At 47.9% G+C, this 14,446-nt stretch overlaps 1 protein-coding gene across 1 annotated transcript in view; it reads left to right on the top strand.

Moving 5' to 3' along the window:
• LOC122939273 (trafficking protein particle complex subunit 9-like) overlaps nt 1-14,446 on the top strand; it is an 80,201-nt gene that overhangs the window by 45,409 nt on the left and 20,346 nt on the right. The window contains 1 exon segment of the mRNA XM_044295344.1: nt 1,434-1,577. Within this exon segment, the coding sequence (XP_044151279.1) occupies nt 1,434-1,577 (144 nt within the window).

The raw sequence follows: 14,446 nt of genomic DNA, 5'->3' as shown, positions 1-14,446 counted from the left end.
AAGTACCCTTAAAAAAATTATAAAAGATTTTTAATTAAAAAAAATGCAAAACAAATAGAAAACCAGATAAAACTGTGTGTTCGAAGGGTTTTTCCGGAACTTTGATATAGAGGACTTATCCTCAAGGAATTCCGTTACAGATTCCGTTATAACGGAATATAACAGAATTCCATGACTGAATGCAAAACGGAAACCTTTAGAGGCATTCCTTTTTGATCCGTCGTAATAGAAGTCTACGGCCAAGAATAACGGATCGTCTAGTTTCCGTTATGCAGGACGGAAAACAGTCCTGCACCGATCTGACAGTGATGACCTAGGCCAGATAAAAATAGAAAAAAATAATATGGAAATTTTTTTAATATAAAATACAAAAAACAGATGAATAATAAATACTTTAAAAATAATTATTTAATAAAACCATGAATAAAAAACTAAAAGGATTTTTAAAAAAAGTTAAAAAGTAAAAAATAATCCAAAAAGAATAATGAGAAGACGACAAATAAGTTGGTTCCTTGTCCCGGTGGTTTCTCTTGCACCTTCCGTCACCGTGTTTGTCCGTGGAGACCTGCGCGCACAGATATTTCGCCGGCGTTCTCCGCGCTTTGTGATCTCACTTAGGAGCGTTGAATGTTCTCCTTTGTCAGTGACATGAAAGCCTCGTCCTTGGCCGCTCTCCCTATTTTTTTTCACCATTTTTTCCCTTTTTTTTTCCGGGCACAACTTGCTGAAATATAAAGGCTTTTTATAAATCTGTGTTTAATATTTTAATTTCATTTTGTGGTCGCCGGCAGCAAAGCTTTCAGTGACTGCAGCGCGGCGCCTAATCTGCAAAACAAAGGCCAGGAACAGAAAAGAATAGGAAAAGTCTTCTCTTCTGTCACTCTGCCTGATGTGAGCGACGGGGAAAAAAAAAAATAAGAGAGCGCAGCTCCGGAGAAAATTAATTCTGGATTATCAGGGTAGAAAAGCCGGATGGATGGTAAAACTTATTAAGATGTTCAGTGCGGTGGAACTGAGCCAAGGAGCAGGCTGCTGCGCGAGGCGTCTAACCAGCCGAAATTTGGGGAATAAATTGGGATTGTTTTTAGTCTTTGTCGCTTTTTTTCTCAAAATTTAATTGAAACGAGGTTGAATTTATTAAAATATCTATAAACGTGATTTCTACCTAGAGACCTGGCAGTAGATCACTGTTCTTGTACTACAACTCCCAGTTATCCCCTCCTGTAAGTATACTTCTCTGGCCACTATGATGGCAGCTGCCAGGCTCCACTAGGGGGAGCTATTCCCATTAACTTTCGTACAAAGTGTTATGATCTCCCCCTAGTGGTGGTAACAAACAGTAAAGATTTTATCATTATTTTACGGTCAGCATTGTCTTTTACTGTAATTTATATAACGGGGATGATGGACGTTTCGTGTTTCCTTCTTTCTAGGTGCGCACAGAGGATGGGCGGCTGTGCAGATGCGGTTATTACACGAGCTGGTCTACGCCTCCCGGAGGATGGGCAACCCCGCTCTGTGTGTTCGGCATCTGTCCTTCCTCCTGCAGACTATGTTGGACTTCCTGTCTGACCAAGGTACGTGTCCTTTTGTATTTTTCGTTTTGAAAAATGATTAGTCTCGTCCGGATATGGCGATTTATATCATGCCGGATTAAATGGATTTTTGCTGGGTAGTTTGGCGCAGCTGTGTTTGTGTCCGCACTAAAGATGGGCGAATTGATTGGAGTAGTGGTGCAGGCGCAAGATTGACAGGTCCTGAAAAACTCTGCTGAAAGGATCGGTTCGCTCTTCACTAGTCGGCACCGACTTCAGAGACTTTGTTGCAGCTTTCAGACAGTGTGTCCTGGTTTGGGATATCCGATTTTCTGCATTTTACGCTTGTTTCACATCTGCATTTGACAGATCCAGGAGACTCTTCCAGCTGGGAACAACCTGCCGGATCCATCACTGCCGGGCGCGGCCCCTTTAACCTATAATGGGACTGGCAGAGGTCTGGCGGAAACCTGGCAAATATGCAGAGAATCGGCCGGATGAAAACTGATGCACACAGCGGTGTCTGTCCGGCCGATTCTCACCATGTTTGCTGGGTTGCAGCAGGACCTCCGCCAGCCCCCATTATAGAGAAGCTAGCCTTACTGTCAAACTCTTGTGTTTGTGAGCGGCCGTGGGCTAATGACTAGTCACACCTGCCGACATTCCTGCAGCAGTGCAACTGTTTTTTTTTGTTTTTTTTTGCTTCATTAAAAATTAAAGTAGACCTGATAATTTCATTTACATTAACATTTTGAAATATGTTTACTTACTATTTTACCTGTGCTGAGATCTGAGTACTTCCCCCCCCCCCCCCCCCGAAGGTGCACTACTGAAAGATTCTGATGTCCTCTGCTTATTCTTGTCATGTGCAGTGGTGTTGTAGACTCCTCCAGCAGAATAGTGAGTGCAGCTCTGGAGTATAATACAAATGAAACAGGATCAGTACAGGATAAGTAATATATGTACTCAGTGACTCCACCAGCAGAATAGTGAGTGCAGCTCTGGAGTATAATACAAATGAAACAGGATCAGTACAGGATAAGTAATGTATGTACATAGTGACTGCACCAGCAGAATAGTGAGTGCAGCTCTGGAGTATAAGATGTAACTCAGGATCAGTACAGGATAAGTAATGTATGTATGTACTCAGTGACTGCACCAGCAGAATAGTGAGTGCAGCTCTGCAGTATAATACAAATGTAACTCGGGACCAGTACAGGATAAGTAATGTATGTACATAGTGACTACACCAGCAGAATAGTGAGTGCAGCTCTGGAGTATAATACAGGATGTAACACAGGATCAGTACAGGATAAGTAATGTATGTACACAGTGACTGCACCAGCAGAATAGTGAGTGCAGCTCTGGAGTATAATACAAATGAAACAGGATCAGTACAGGATAAGTAATATATGTACTCAGTGACTCCACCAGCAGAATAGTGAGTGCAGCTCTGGAGTATAATATAGGATGTAACTAAATGATTTTCCTATTTCATGATGTAAAGTCATAGTTTTATTAAAGACACGGAGGCGAGTATTGCTTTCTCCTTCTTTACTTTCCACCAATAGCAGCAAAGACGAAATTCACATAATCATAACAATAAAGGACCCTCCCCTGACAGATCCTATAATAAGCAGTGTCCTCTTTAGTAACTTCCTCTTTCTTTGTAATTGAGACACCAACTGCACAACCGGAACTGGAACCGAAACCGGAAACTGGAACTGGACCCGAGAACGAAAAACAATCTGGTCAATCACACTGTAGAATTCAAGCCAACATGGCTAACACCTCCGGAAACCCGGGACAACGCAGAAGTCCATACGTCGTGGAACCTTCAACCTGAAACAAAGCAAATAATATAGCCAGTGTAAGAGGCAGGCAGAAACTGAACAAAACCGACCCAGGAAAACGGTCATACATTATAAGGTCGCTGAAAACAGAACCATAAATCAGCAATAATACAATCCCACAATGATACGTAATAAATAACTATAAACGACAATGTAAACAGTTCAATAAACGAAAACCACAAAAGGGCGGGCAGGAACAACCCAGGGCGGGCAATACTTGCCTCCGTGTCTTTAATAAAACTATGACTTTACGTCATGAAATAGGAAAATCATTTAGTTTTACAGCAAGACACGGAGGCTCATATTGCAAGTTCAAAGCTGATCAATAATCGATGAAAACACATGAGGGGGCGGCCGAAAATAAAATTCGCTGAACGTCGTGGCCCTAGACCAGTCGGCCAAACGCAAAATGTCCTCCAAACGAGCCCCCGAAACGGCCAGGGCAGTGGCAACCGCGCCCCTGGCCGAATGAGCGGTAAAGACCGCCGTATCAATCCCAGACAGGGACATGACCCACTTCATCCAACGCGCCAACGTGGGACTAGACACCGGGCCAAAAGGATGGCGAATGGAAAGGAACAGTTGTGGAACGTCCGCAGAGCGGTGAGTCCGCGTACGCGACTCATACTCCCGCAAGCAGGCTACCGGACAGAGCGCCGGGGAAGACGGGAAACAGGGATACGAGACAGACCGGATATTAGTCTTAGTGCGTCGCGTAATGTTAAATGTGACGCCCTCGGGAGAAAAGGACCTAGCGTCATGATCCAAAGCCCTGACATCGGAAACCCTCTTACAAGAAATGAGACAAAAGAGGGTCAACAACTTGGCCGACAGTTGCCGGAGGGAAAGAGCCGCGTTCTCAGGCCACGCAGAGAGAAAAGAGAGGACCAGGGAAACGTCCCACGTAGTGGTGAAGCGTGGTTGAGGAGGCCGAGCCAAGCGTGATCCACGCAGCAGGCGCGACACCAAAGGGTGTTGACCCGCCGGAACGCCATCAAAACCTTGATGAGTTGAAGAAATCGCCGACCGGAACAAATTAATGGTCCGATAAGCCTTTCCCGCCTCAAAAAGGGACGTAAGGAACTGCAATAAATGGGTCACAGGCGCCGAAACGGGATCAAGGTCTCGTTCCACGCACCAGCCAACCCAAGATCCCCAAGCTGCCCGGTAAGATTTTCGGGTGCCGGGAGCCCAAGCGTTGTCCAGGAGGCGTCTAGTTGCCTCCGAAATGCCCTCGACCTCTCCGGGAGTCCGGAGATCCGGCATGCCAGAAGTTGAAGGGAGCCGTCGATCAGCAGGGGGTGAGGAGCACCCAGAGGGCCCTGGAGGAGATCCGTCCGACTCGGAAGGAGGAGAGGTACGTCCGTCAGGAGTTCCAGGAGGATCGGGTACCATGCTTGAGTCCCCCCGGAAGGGAATCACCACCACCAATTCCGCAACTTGACGACGAGCCTGCAGCAGCATCCTCGGAATCATGGCAAAAGGCGGAAACGCGTAGTGAAGAGCCGACGACCAGTCCTGGAGAAACGCATCCACCGCCTCCGGATCCGGGCGCCAGCTGAAGAGCCTGGGAAGGTGAGTATTGAGCCGCGATGCGAAGAGGTCTATGGCGCAAGGACCCCAGGTGTCCGAGATCGTGGAGAACATCTCCGGTGCTAGCCTCCAGTCGCTGCCGTCCGTGAAGCATTGGGAACTGCGATCCGCCCGGAAGTTGTGTAGACCCGGAAGGTACTCCGCCTGCACCATGATGTCCCTGGAAAGAAAGAAGGACCAGAACTCCTTCGCCAGACGAGCCAAGGTAGCCGATTGGGTGCCGCCCAGGTGATTGACATAGCGGACCGCCGACATATTGTCCATGCGTAATCTGATGCATGCATGTGCGATACCATTGGAGAAACTCCGGCAAACGAGCCCGCCAGGAGTTCCAGAGCATTGATGTGGAGATGGCTCTCGGCCTCCGACCATCGACCCCCTGTGGAGACACCTTCGCAGTGGGGACCCCAGCCCTGTAGACTCGCGTCCGACTCTATCGTGAATTCTGGTTGAAATCCGAAGATCGCTCAGCCGTTCCAGGCTTCCAAGTTGCCTATCCACCAACGAAGTTCCCCCCGAGCCTCCTGATCCAGAACCACCACGTCCGCAAACGAGGCCCCGGAACGAAGGTGGGCAATCTTCAGGCGCTGAAGGGCCCGATAATGGAGAGGGGCTGGAAACACCGCCTGGATAGAGGAGGCCAACAGGCCAATGATGCGAGCCAGGTGGCGTAGGGATAGGGATGTAGCTGAGAGGGCATGTCTCAATTCCTTGCGGATCGTCCGCAACTTCTCTGATGGGTGACTGAGAGATTCCGCAACAGAGTCCACCGTGAAGCCCAGGAATTCCATCCGTCGAGACGGCGTGAGGCAGGATTTCTCGGGGTTCAGCAGAAAACCAAGAGCCGAAAGGAGGTTCGATGTCCACTGGAGGTGCTGAAGCAGCGCCGCCTGACATTGATGCATAATGGGGATGTCGTCCAAATAGATGACTAGACGTACACCCCGACTCCGCAGCCAGGCAACGACCGGGCGCAGGAGCTTGGTAAAGCACCATGGCGCCGAAGAAAGGCCGAACGGGAGGCAAGTGAAGCGCCACACTTCGCCCCTCCACAGGAAACGCAGGAGATCCCTGGACGAAGCGGCAATTGGGACCGTCAGATAGGCATCTTTGAAGTCCAGTTTCACCATCCAGTCCCCCGTGATCAGTAAGTCCCGAAGGAGGTGAATACCCTCCATCTTGAAGTGGCGATAGCGCACCACGGAATTCAGGGCCCGGAGATTTATCACCGGAGGCATTTTCCCACCTTTCTTCTGAACTAGGAAGATGTTGCTGAGCACGCCCCTCGGGGCGGAAGGGGCCCTTTCTATCGCCCTTTTCTGAAAAAGGGAAAACAGCTCTAAGTCCACGAGTTCTCTGTCTGGTAGGGCTAGGGGCAGTGGTGGGGGAGAAGGAATGAGATTTGGCGATCCCGTGAGTTCTATGTGGAATCCCCGTACAGTGGTCAGAACCCATGGGTCTGATGTAATGCTGGACCAAACGTGGAAACAAAGACGGAGTCTGCCCCCTACACAAGGAACCAAAGAAGTCCCCACTGGGGAAAGACTTACCGAAGGACTTTCGGAAATTGGGATTTCCTCGAACAGACCTAGAACGCCATTGGCCGCCTCTGGCCGGGAAGAACGGAGGAGGATTCCTTTGATCCTGGAAGGGTGGTCTCTGGTTGAAGGAGCCTCTGCCCGAGCTGCGGGCCTGGAAACTGGAACGGCCGGACAGACGGCCCCTACTACTGCCGGCCCTAGTGGAGACCCGTCCCTGAAAGACCCTACGCATTGAGGACTGGGCCTTGTCCAGGGCAGTAAATGCTCCCACATATCTGCTGAGGTCCTTTAATGAAGGAATCCCCGAAAAGTAGACCTTGTGCATCCTTCCCTGCCTCAGTGAGTGCCAGGTTGGCCAATTTTGGGTCAATCTTAAACAATATGGCTTTACGCCGTTCAATGGCCAGGGAGGAGTTGGTGCTGCCTGCAATACAAATAGCTCTCTGAATCCAGCCCGTAAGCTCCTCCGGATCTACCGGAGAGCCGTCTGCTCTGGCCGATTCGGCCATCTCAAAGATTTTGGCGAGGGGGCCAAAGATGTCAAGGAGTTTATCCTGACAACTCTTAAGCGCGGAATCTAGCCCCTTACGGGGATTCCAGCCGGTTTTAGCCAAAAACTGTGTCATTTTGGGATCCACAGATGGCGTTTCCCAGACCTTATTGGGGATCAATGGTCTGGGGCATTCAGATCGGAGCTTGCTGCGCGCCTCTTTACTCAGAGGACGGCGCACCCAATGCTCAAGGTAATCGCTCACATGAGCCACCGGCAGCCACTCCGCCGACCTAGGGTGGTGGAGGGCATCAGGATCAAATAACGGGTTGCCTGAGGGATCCACCAGGGTAGAAGCCGTGTTAGGGGCAGTGGCGGACGCGCCCACGGACCCAGAGGTGGACGGTCTAGGGCCAGCGGTACCTGGTGTTGTGGTAAAAATATCATCTGTTGTGGTAAAAATATTAATAGTTGTGATCAGCCCGCATCTTAGTTAGTGTAAGGAAAAGGCAACTCCATCTTCCCTCAGCCGCAGCCAGAGAACCACACAAATGCTACCATCTTCATTCAGTTCTGAGCAACTCCTCCCTCCTCCTTGCCCAGTATCCGTCTTTTATTGACTAAAACAAAAGGTGTAAAAGGGGCTGGCCCAAGACAAGGATACAGGAAGTGATGACATATCAAAGGACAGGGAGGGGCAGCCAATGTGGCTGTGCAGACAATGGACACACCCCATACAAACACATGTATACAATATTCTACCATTACCACTGAGAGACATGATGACAATCTATAAAACACACACACATCCTAAGATAAAATGTCTGCATAATAAAATTTCCACAACACTGGCAACTCAGATTCCATCTCAATCTCCCCTTCAGAGTGGCCGCTCGCCTCCGCGTAAGCCTCCATATCGGATTCAATATCCGAATCCACATCGCTAGTTTGTGCTCTAGCACATTTCCACGTTCGCGCCCGTTCTGCCTGGCGCGGTAAGGCTCTTTTGCGCGATCTAAGCGCGCTATCATGGGTGGCTTGTATCACACCAGTCATCGTCTCCTGGGGTGCAGGAGGTTCAACAATGGTAGGCCGCGGGCTAGTAAGTACAGGCGATTGAGTAGAGGGGCCAGGGGCATGGGCAGCTAGGGCCTGAGAGATGGTTTGGGAGATCATAGAGGACATGGATCCCATTGCCTCAATTATAGCGCTGGAGACCGAGCGTTGAAGCTCCAGGGCCTGCGCACTCATGGCTGGAATACTGGGGTCCCCAGTGGATGGGGGGGGTTAGACCCAGAGGGGGAGCGGTCAGATGACATTATATGGGCTTGTGATATATATATTATAATATAATCTGAAGGCCGAAAACCTAATGGGGAGGTCTAATATAAGAGGGCCAAAGAGCTAATCAGGAAGATCTAACCTAACGAGGGGTTAATCACCCCAGACGCCGCCGAACTGGAGCAGGAGCAGGAGCAGAGCCGAGCCGACCGACCAACTAGCACGGAAGTAACCTCCGAAATCCCGTGAGAGGACGGGCGGGAGCTCCCCAAAATGGCCGCGAGATCTCGCGAGATCTCGGAGCCGCGGGAAGCGCAAGCGGGACCCGCCGCAGAGACCCAGACCGCCGGAAGCCAGCGGTGAGGAATCGGAGCGGCGGATCACAGGTAACCCAAGGAGGGGAAGAGGGGAAAGCGGAGCACACCCCCAAAGGGAAAAATAACAAGGCGATGACGAGAAAAATGCAGGGGATGAATAAAAGAGGGAAGAGGGAAAAGGGGGAAAGGGGGGAAGGGGGGGGACGACGACCCCCAAATGACAAAGCGCAAGGGCAATAAAACTGTCAAACCAAAACAGCCATAGACTGTGGGAGAAACGAAAACTTTGCAAATAAGGCAAGCAAACTATGTATACCTAAGTAAACAGTAATAAAATCACTGGGACGCAGCAATCATGCGATAAAACAGATCATAAAATACAGAGGTACTTATCTTGGTGGAGCAGCAAAGAAAGAGGAAGTTACTAAAGAGGACACTGCTTATTATAGGATCTGTCAGGGGAGGGTCCTTTATTGTTATGATTATGTAAATTTCTTCTTTGCTGCTATTGGTGGAAAGTAAAGAAGGAGAAAGCAATAGGAGCCTCCGTGTCTTGCTGTAAAACTCAGGATCAGTACAGGATAAGTAATGTATGTACACAGTGACTGCACCAGCAGAATAGTGAGTGCAGCTCTGGAGTATAATACAGGATGTAACTCAGGATCAGTACAGGATAAGTAATGTAATGTATGTACATAGTGACTCCACCAGCAGAATAGTGAGTGCAGCTCTGGAGTATAATACAGGATGTAACTCAGGATCAGTACAGGATAAGTAATGTAATGTATGTACATAGTGACTCCACCAGCAGAATAGTGAGTGCAGCTCTGGAGTATAATACAGGATTTAAGTCAGGATCAGTGTAGGATAAGTAATGTATGTACACAGTGACTGCACCAGCAGAATAGTGAGTGCAATGAAAAAAAGGGGGGTCAGTCAGCACATCCCAATGCTCTGATGCACGTTGCTGTGGCTGAAAACACAAAGTAGAAAATACAATACAACAGCACTCTTCAAACTAAATAAAGTACAAATAAGTATTCTAATGCTACGTTTATTATGTAAATTAGAGATGCTTGGCAAATACATTTTGTACCAAATTTTTCGGCCCGTCTGCCACACGTCAAGGCGATCTCTGTAAAACAGGAACCTAACACTAAATTCTACCTGTTATTGTCACGGACGTTCCCGTGGCAGGTACAAGGAGATCGGAGAGACTGGCAACTCGTGGGTTAAATTGACAAGTTCACTGTGGATCTTATTGTGTCTGTGTTTTGGTGAATGGCGCACCCCTTGCTTCAGGTGTTGCTTGTTGGTAATTTACTTTTCCCATAAGTAGCCGCTTCTCACTCTTGGAGGTGCAGTTTATAGATGTTCTTCCTGCCTTCTAACTAGCTGGTCGGTCATACTCTGTGCTGCTTCTGGAGTTGCCAGTTTTTCTTTACTTTCAGATAAGTCTTGTCTTTTCTTATTGTTTTGTGTTTGTTATATTCCCTGTTTGTATCTGGGCCTGAGACGGAGACTTCCATTCGTCCATCTGGGGAGGAATGGGTTGTCTCTGGTCCTAACCTCATTCCAGGGCCTTATAGGGATATAAAGGCCTAGGTATCCTGCATATGGATATTCCTACCTTCAAGGTCTATTCATATTGATAGGTAGTTAGGGCCTGGATTAGGGTTGTCTAGGAGGTGACCTGTTCCTTCCCTAGTTTCCAGGCCCAGTTACTGTTCCCCCTTCCCTCCTTTAGTGTGGAGCCCCCCCCACTGATCGTGACAATTATGTGCCATGATGGCTACCATACAATTCGGAGAGTGTAGGTTCCACATGCATGCTGGGCCCACCTTAATTTTTGTTTTCTTTGGTGCCAAAATTACCTCCATTATATCCAGGGAATGCAGGTACCAATATGCATGCCAAGCCCACTCCGCACCTCTCCTGGTGTCAAATGGCCACCAACGAATGCAATGAGAGTCCACCCTATACCTCTCCTGGTGTCAAATGGCTTCCAGTGAGTGAGGGAGAGCAGGCTAAGCTTTATACTCGCACATTAAAATCAGCCTATGGGGCAGACAAGCTGGTCAGGAGTGCACGACTGAAGTGTCAGCCACGCCTCCTGTACAAACTGCAGAGAAAAAAGGGTGGCAGATGGGCCCAAATAATTTTATACAAAATGTATTTGCCATGCATCTCTAATTTACATAATAAGCATAGCATTAGAATACTTTCTTGTACTTTATTTGGTTTGCAGAGTGCTGTTGCATTGTATTTTCTACTAGCAGAATAGTGAGTGCAGCTCTAGAGTATAATACAGGATGTAACTCTGGATCAGTACAGGATAAGTAATATAATGTATGTACATAGTGACTGCACCAGCAGAATAGTGAGTGCAGCTCTGGAGTATAATACAGGATGTAACTCAGGATCAGTACAGGATAAGTAATGTATGTACACAGTGACTGCACCAGCAGAATAGTGAGTGCAGCTCTGGAGTATAATACAGGATGTAACTCAGGATCAGTACAGGATAAGTAATGTATGTACATAGTGACTGCACCAGCAGAATAGTGAGTGCAGCTCTGGAGTCTAATACAGGATGTAACTCAGGATCAGTACAGGATAAGTAATGTATGTACACAGTGACTGCACCAGCAGAATAGTGAGTGCAGCTCTGGAGTATAATACAGGATGTAACTCAGGATCAGTACAGGATAAGTAATATATGTACAGAGTGACTGCACCAGCAGAATAGTGAGTGCAGCTCTGGAGTATAATACAGGATGTAACTCAGGATCAGTACAGGATAAGTAATATATGTACAGAGTGATTCAGCTGCTTATGTAGATTACTCCTGTGTCTAGACTCTAAACATATTTTTTAAATTGTTTTCTCATCATATATAACCCCCTAATTCTGGTCTGCCCCCTGAGACCCCTGGCTGAATTTGTCCAATGATGTCATGGCAGCAACGTTTTTTTTTTAATGTAGAATTAAATGCAGCCATTCAGACGAATGACCTTCCATGCAGTACTCTGCTCTGACACTTAGATGGGCACTTTGATCCCATACGTCCTGATGGATGGACAGAATTATTTTGGTTTTGCTATAGTTCAGATCATCAGTCCCTTTTAGGTTTATTTTGTTTCATAAATTCAGATTTGTGATTGTTTAGAGCATGAAATTCCGCCGCTCGCCGAGGCCTTATCCATTAGCGACGCATGCCTCTTATTGTGAGCGCCGAGGCTTGTTCACGCCAGGATGGATTAAGTCCCCAATTCCTCATGTTGAAATAAAGGTAAAGTAACTGCAATTGGACAGAAGCAACCCTTCTCATCGCTTCATTGGTGGTGCAACCAGCAGAGAACTACAGGGCGAGTCCTGGGACTCGCTCACTGATTTGGGGTTTCTCTCTCTTCATATCTTTGCCAGGTAGGCCAGCATTGTGTGTGCATTAGAAAATGGCTTAAAGGGATTGTCTCGTCTGAGACATTGGTGGCATATCACTGGGATATGCGACTAATGTCTGATAAGTGCGGGTCCTCACGCCTATCTCCAGAACAGGCCCTGAAAGTGAAGCCGAGCACACTGTGCATGCGCAGCGTGTCCTCCATTCTTTTCTGTAGGTCACTCGGGGGGGGGGGGGGGGGGGTCCCGGTCTGGATCTAGGTGTGAGTCCCAGAGGTGGGGCCCGCACCTATCTGACATCGGTGGCGTGTTCTAGCCGTATGCTACCCATGTGTGAGGTGGACAAACCCCTTTAGCTAACGGTTCCCTAATATATAATAACAGTGATTATTAATGTTGCAAGACAGAAAATTTGAACGGGATCACCCTGTCATAGGACAATCTGATATTTACCGATCGGGACCACCACTTCTCATAGGACAGCCGCACTGGTGGTCAACTGTGATAGCCGCAGGGCTGCTGGTAGGAAATGGTGCCCATTCAAAGCAATGGACGGCCATGTCATACCAGTCTGCCCAGTGTCGGACTGGGGTACCTAGGGCCCACCAGTAAAATTTATTTTGGGCGCCAGCCCATTGTACGGATACATTCAAATATAATAAATAATTGAACAAGTTTTTTATATGAACATAAGCTGGTTGAGGTGCTGTTCATAGAATATATTTATGTAGTGCAGTAAGTCTACTGTGTTATGTGCCACTTGTGCAGGGGGTGGAGGACTAAGGGCCCACCTTGCTCAGGGGCCCATCGGGGGATTCGCCTGTACCCCTGTGGGCCAGTCCAAGCCTGAGTCTGCCATAGATGAAGATGCTGTTTCCAGTGCAGCTAATAGTCAGGGTTCCTGGACAGGGGACCTTCTTCAGGGATTATAATAAAGTCCCTATGGACTGGAATATAACTACATGATTTTCCTAGTCTATGACGTAAAGTCATGGTTTTATTAAAGACACGGAGGCTCCTATTGCTATCTCTTCCTTTACTGTCCACCAATAGCAGCAAAGAAATTTACATAAAGAACAATGTAACCATGGTAACAACCGTCCCACCCCAGACAGCCCCTATAACAGACCGCTCCTCTTCTGGATCTTCCTCTTTCTTTGTAAACCTGACACCACGACCGGTAAACGAACTGGAACTTAGAACCTGGAAACGAACATCTCAGCACCACCCGAACATCACAACCGAAGCCAACTGGCTAAAACTTCTGAAGAGAAAACAGAAGGATTTAGTGTCCTGTATTCACTAGAACATCAGCCTGAAAAAAGAAAACGGACAATATGGCCAGTGTAAACATCAGGTAGAAACCAGACATCATCTGTCAGACTTTAACCTGAAAACAATTCTAATAAACAATCCATGTAAGCATAACCACATTAATAGTAAAACAAAATAATACAAAATCCTCAGAAAAGCTAAAAGGGATGGGAAAAAGAATCCACGGCGGGCAATACTCTCCTCCGTGTCTTTAATAAAACCATTACTTTACGTCATAGACTAGGAAAATCATGTCGTTTTACATCAAAACACGGAGGCTCCTATTGCAAGTTCAAAGCTGGTAAATTATGGAAGAAAACGGACGAGGAGGAGGACGAAAATAATACTCCCTGAACGTCGTGACCCTCGACCAGTCAGCTAAACGTAAGATGTCCTCCAAACACGCACCTGAAATCGCTAAAGAGGTGGCAGCGGCACCTCTCGCCGAATGTGCAGTGAAGATGGAAGTATCCATTCCAGCCAGGGACATAACCCACTTCATCCAATGAGCCAAAGTCGGGCTGGAGACTGGGCCAAAGGGATGGCGAATGGAAAGAAAAAGTTAAGGAATCGAAGAAGAGCGATGAGCCCTCGCCCGGGATTCATATTCCCGCAAACAGGCCACCGGGCAAAGAGCCGGTGAAGACGGGAAACTGGGATACGATACTTCCCTGATATTAGTCTTGGTGTGTCTGGAAATGTTGAAGGAGACGCTTTCAGGAGTAAAGGATCTGGCGTTGTGATCAAGAGCCCGAACGTCAGACACCCTTTTACAAGAAATGCGACAAAAGAGCACCAACAACCTATTCGGATCTCTCAAGGAGAGATCCGGATTGCTGGGCCAGGAAGCGAAGAAGGACAATACCAAGGAAACATCCTAAGTGGTAGAAAAACAAGGCCGAGGAGGGCGAGCCAGGCGAGAACCACGTAACAAGCGACACACCAAAGGATGCTGTCCCCCAGGGATACCCTCAAAACCCTGATGACTGGATGAAATAGCAGACCTGAATAGGTTAATAGTTCTATAAGCTTTCCCCGCCTCAAATAAGGAGGTAAGGAACTGTAAGAGGTGACTCACAGGCGCTGAAATGGGATCCAGGTCCCGTTCCAAGCACCAGCT

Source organism: Bufo gargarizans, chromosome 5, assembly GCF_014858855.1.
Source record: "Bufo gargarizans isolate SCDJY-AF-19 chromosome 5, ASM1485885v1, whole genome shotgun sequence".
In the NCBI taxonomy this organism is placed as follows: domain Eukaryota; kingdom Metazoa; phylum Chordata; class Amphibia; order Anura; family Bufonidae; genus Bufo; species Bufo gargarizans.
This window is presented reverse-complemented; position numbering and strand designations above follow the sequence as displayed.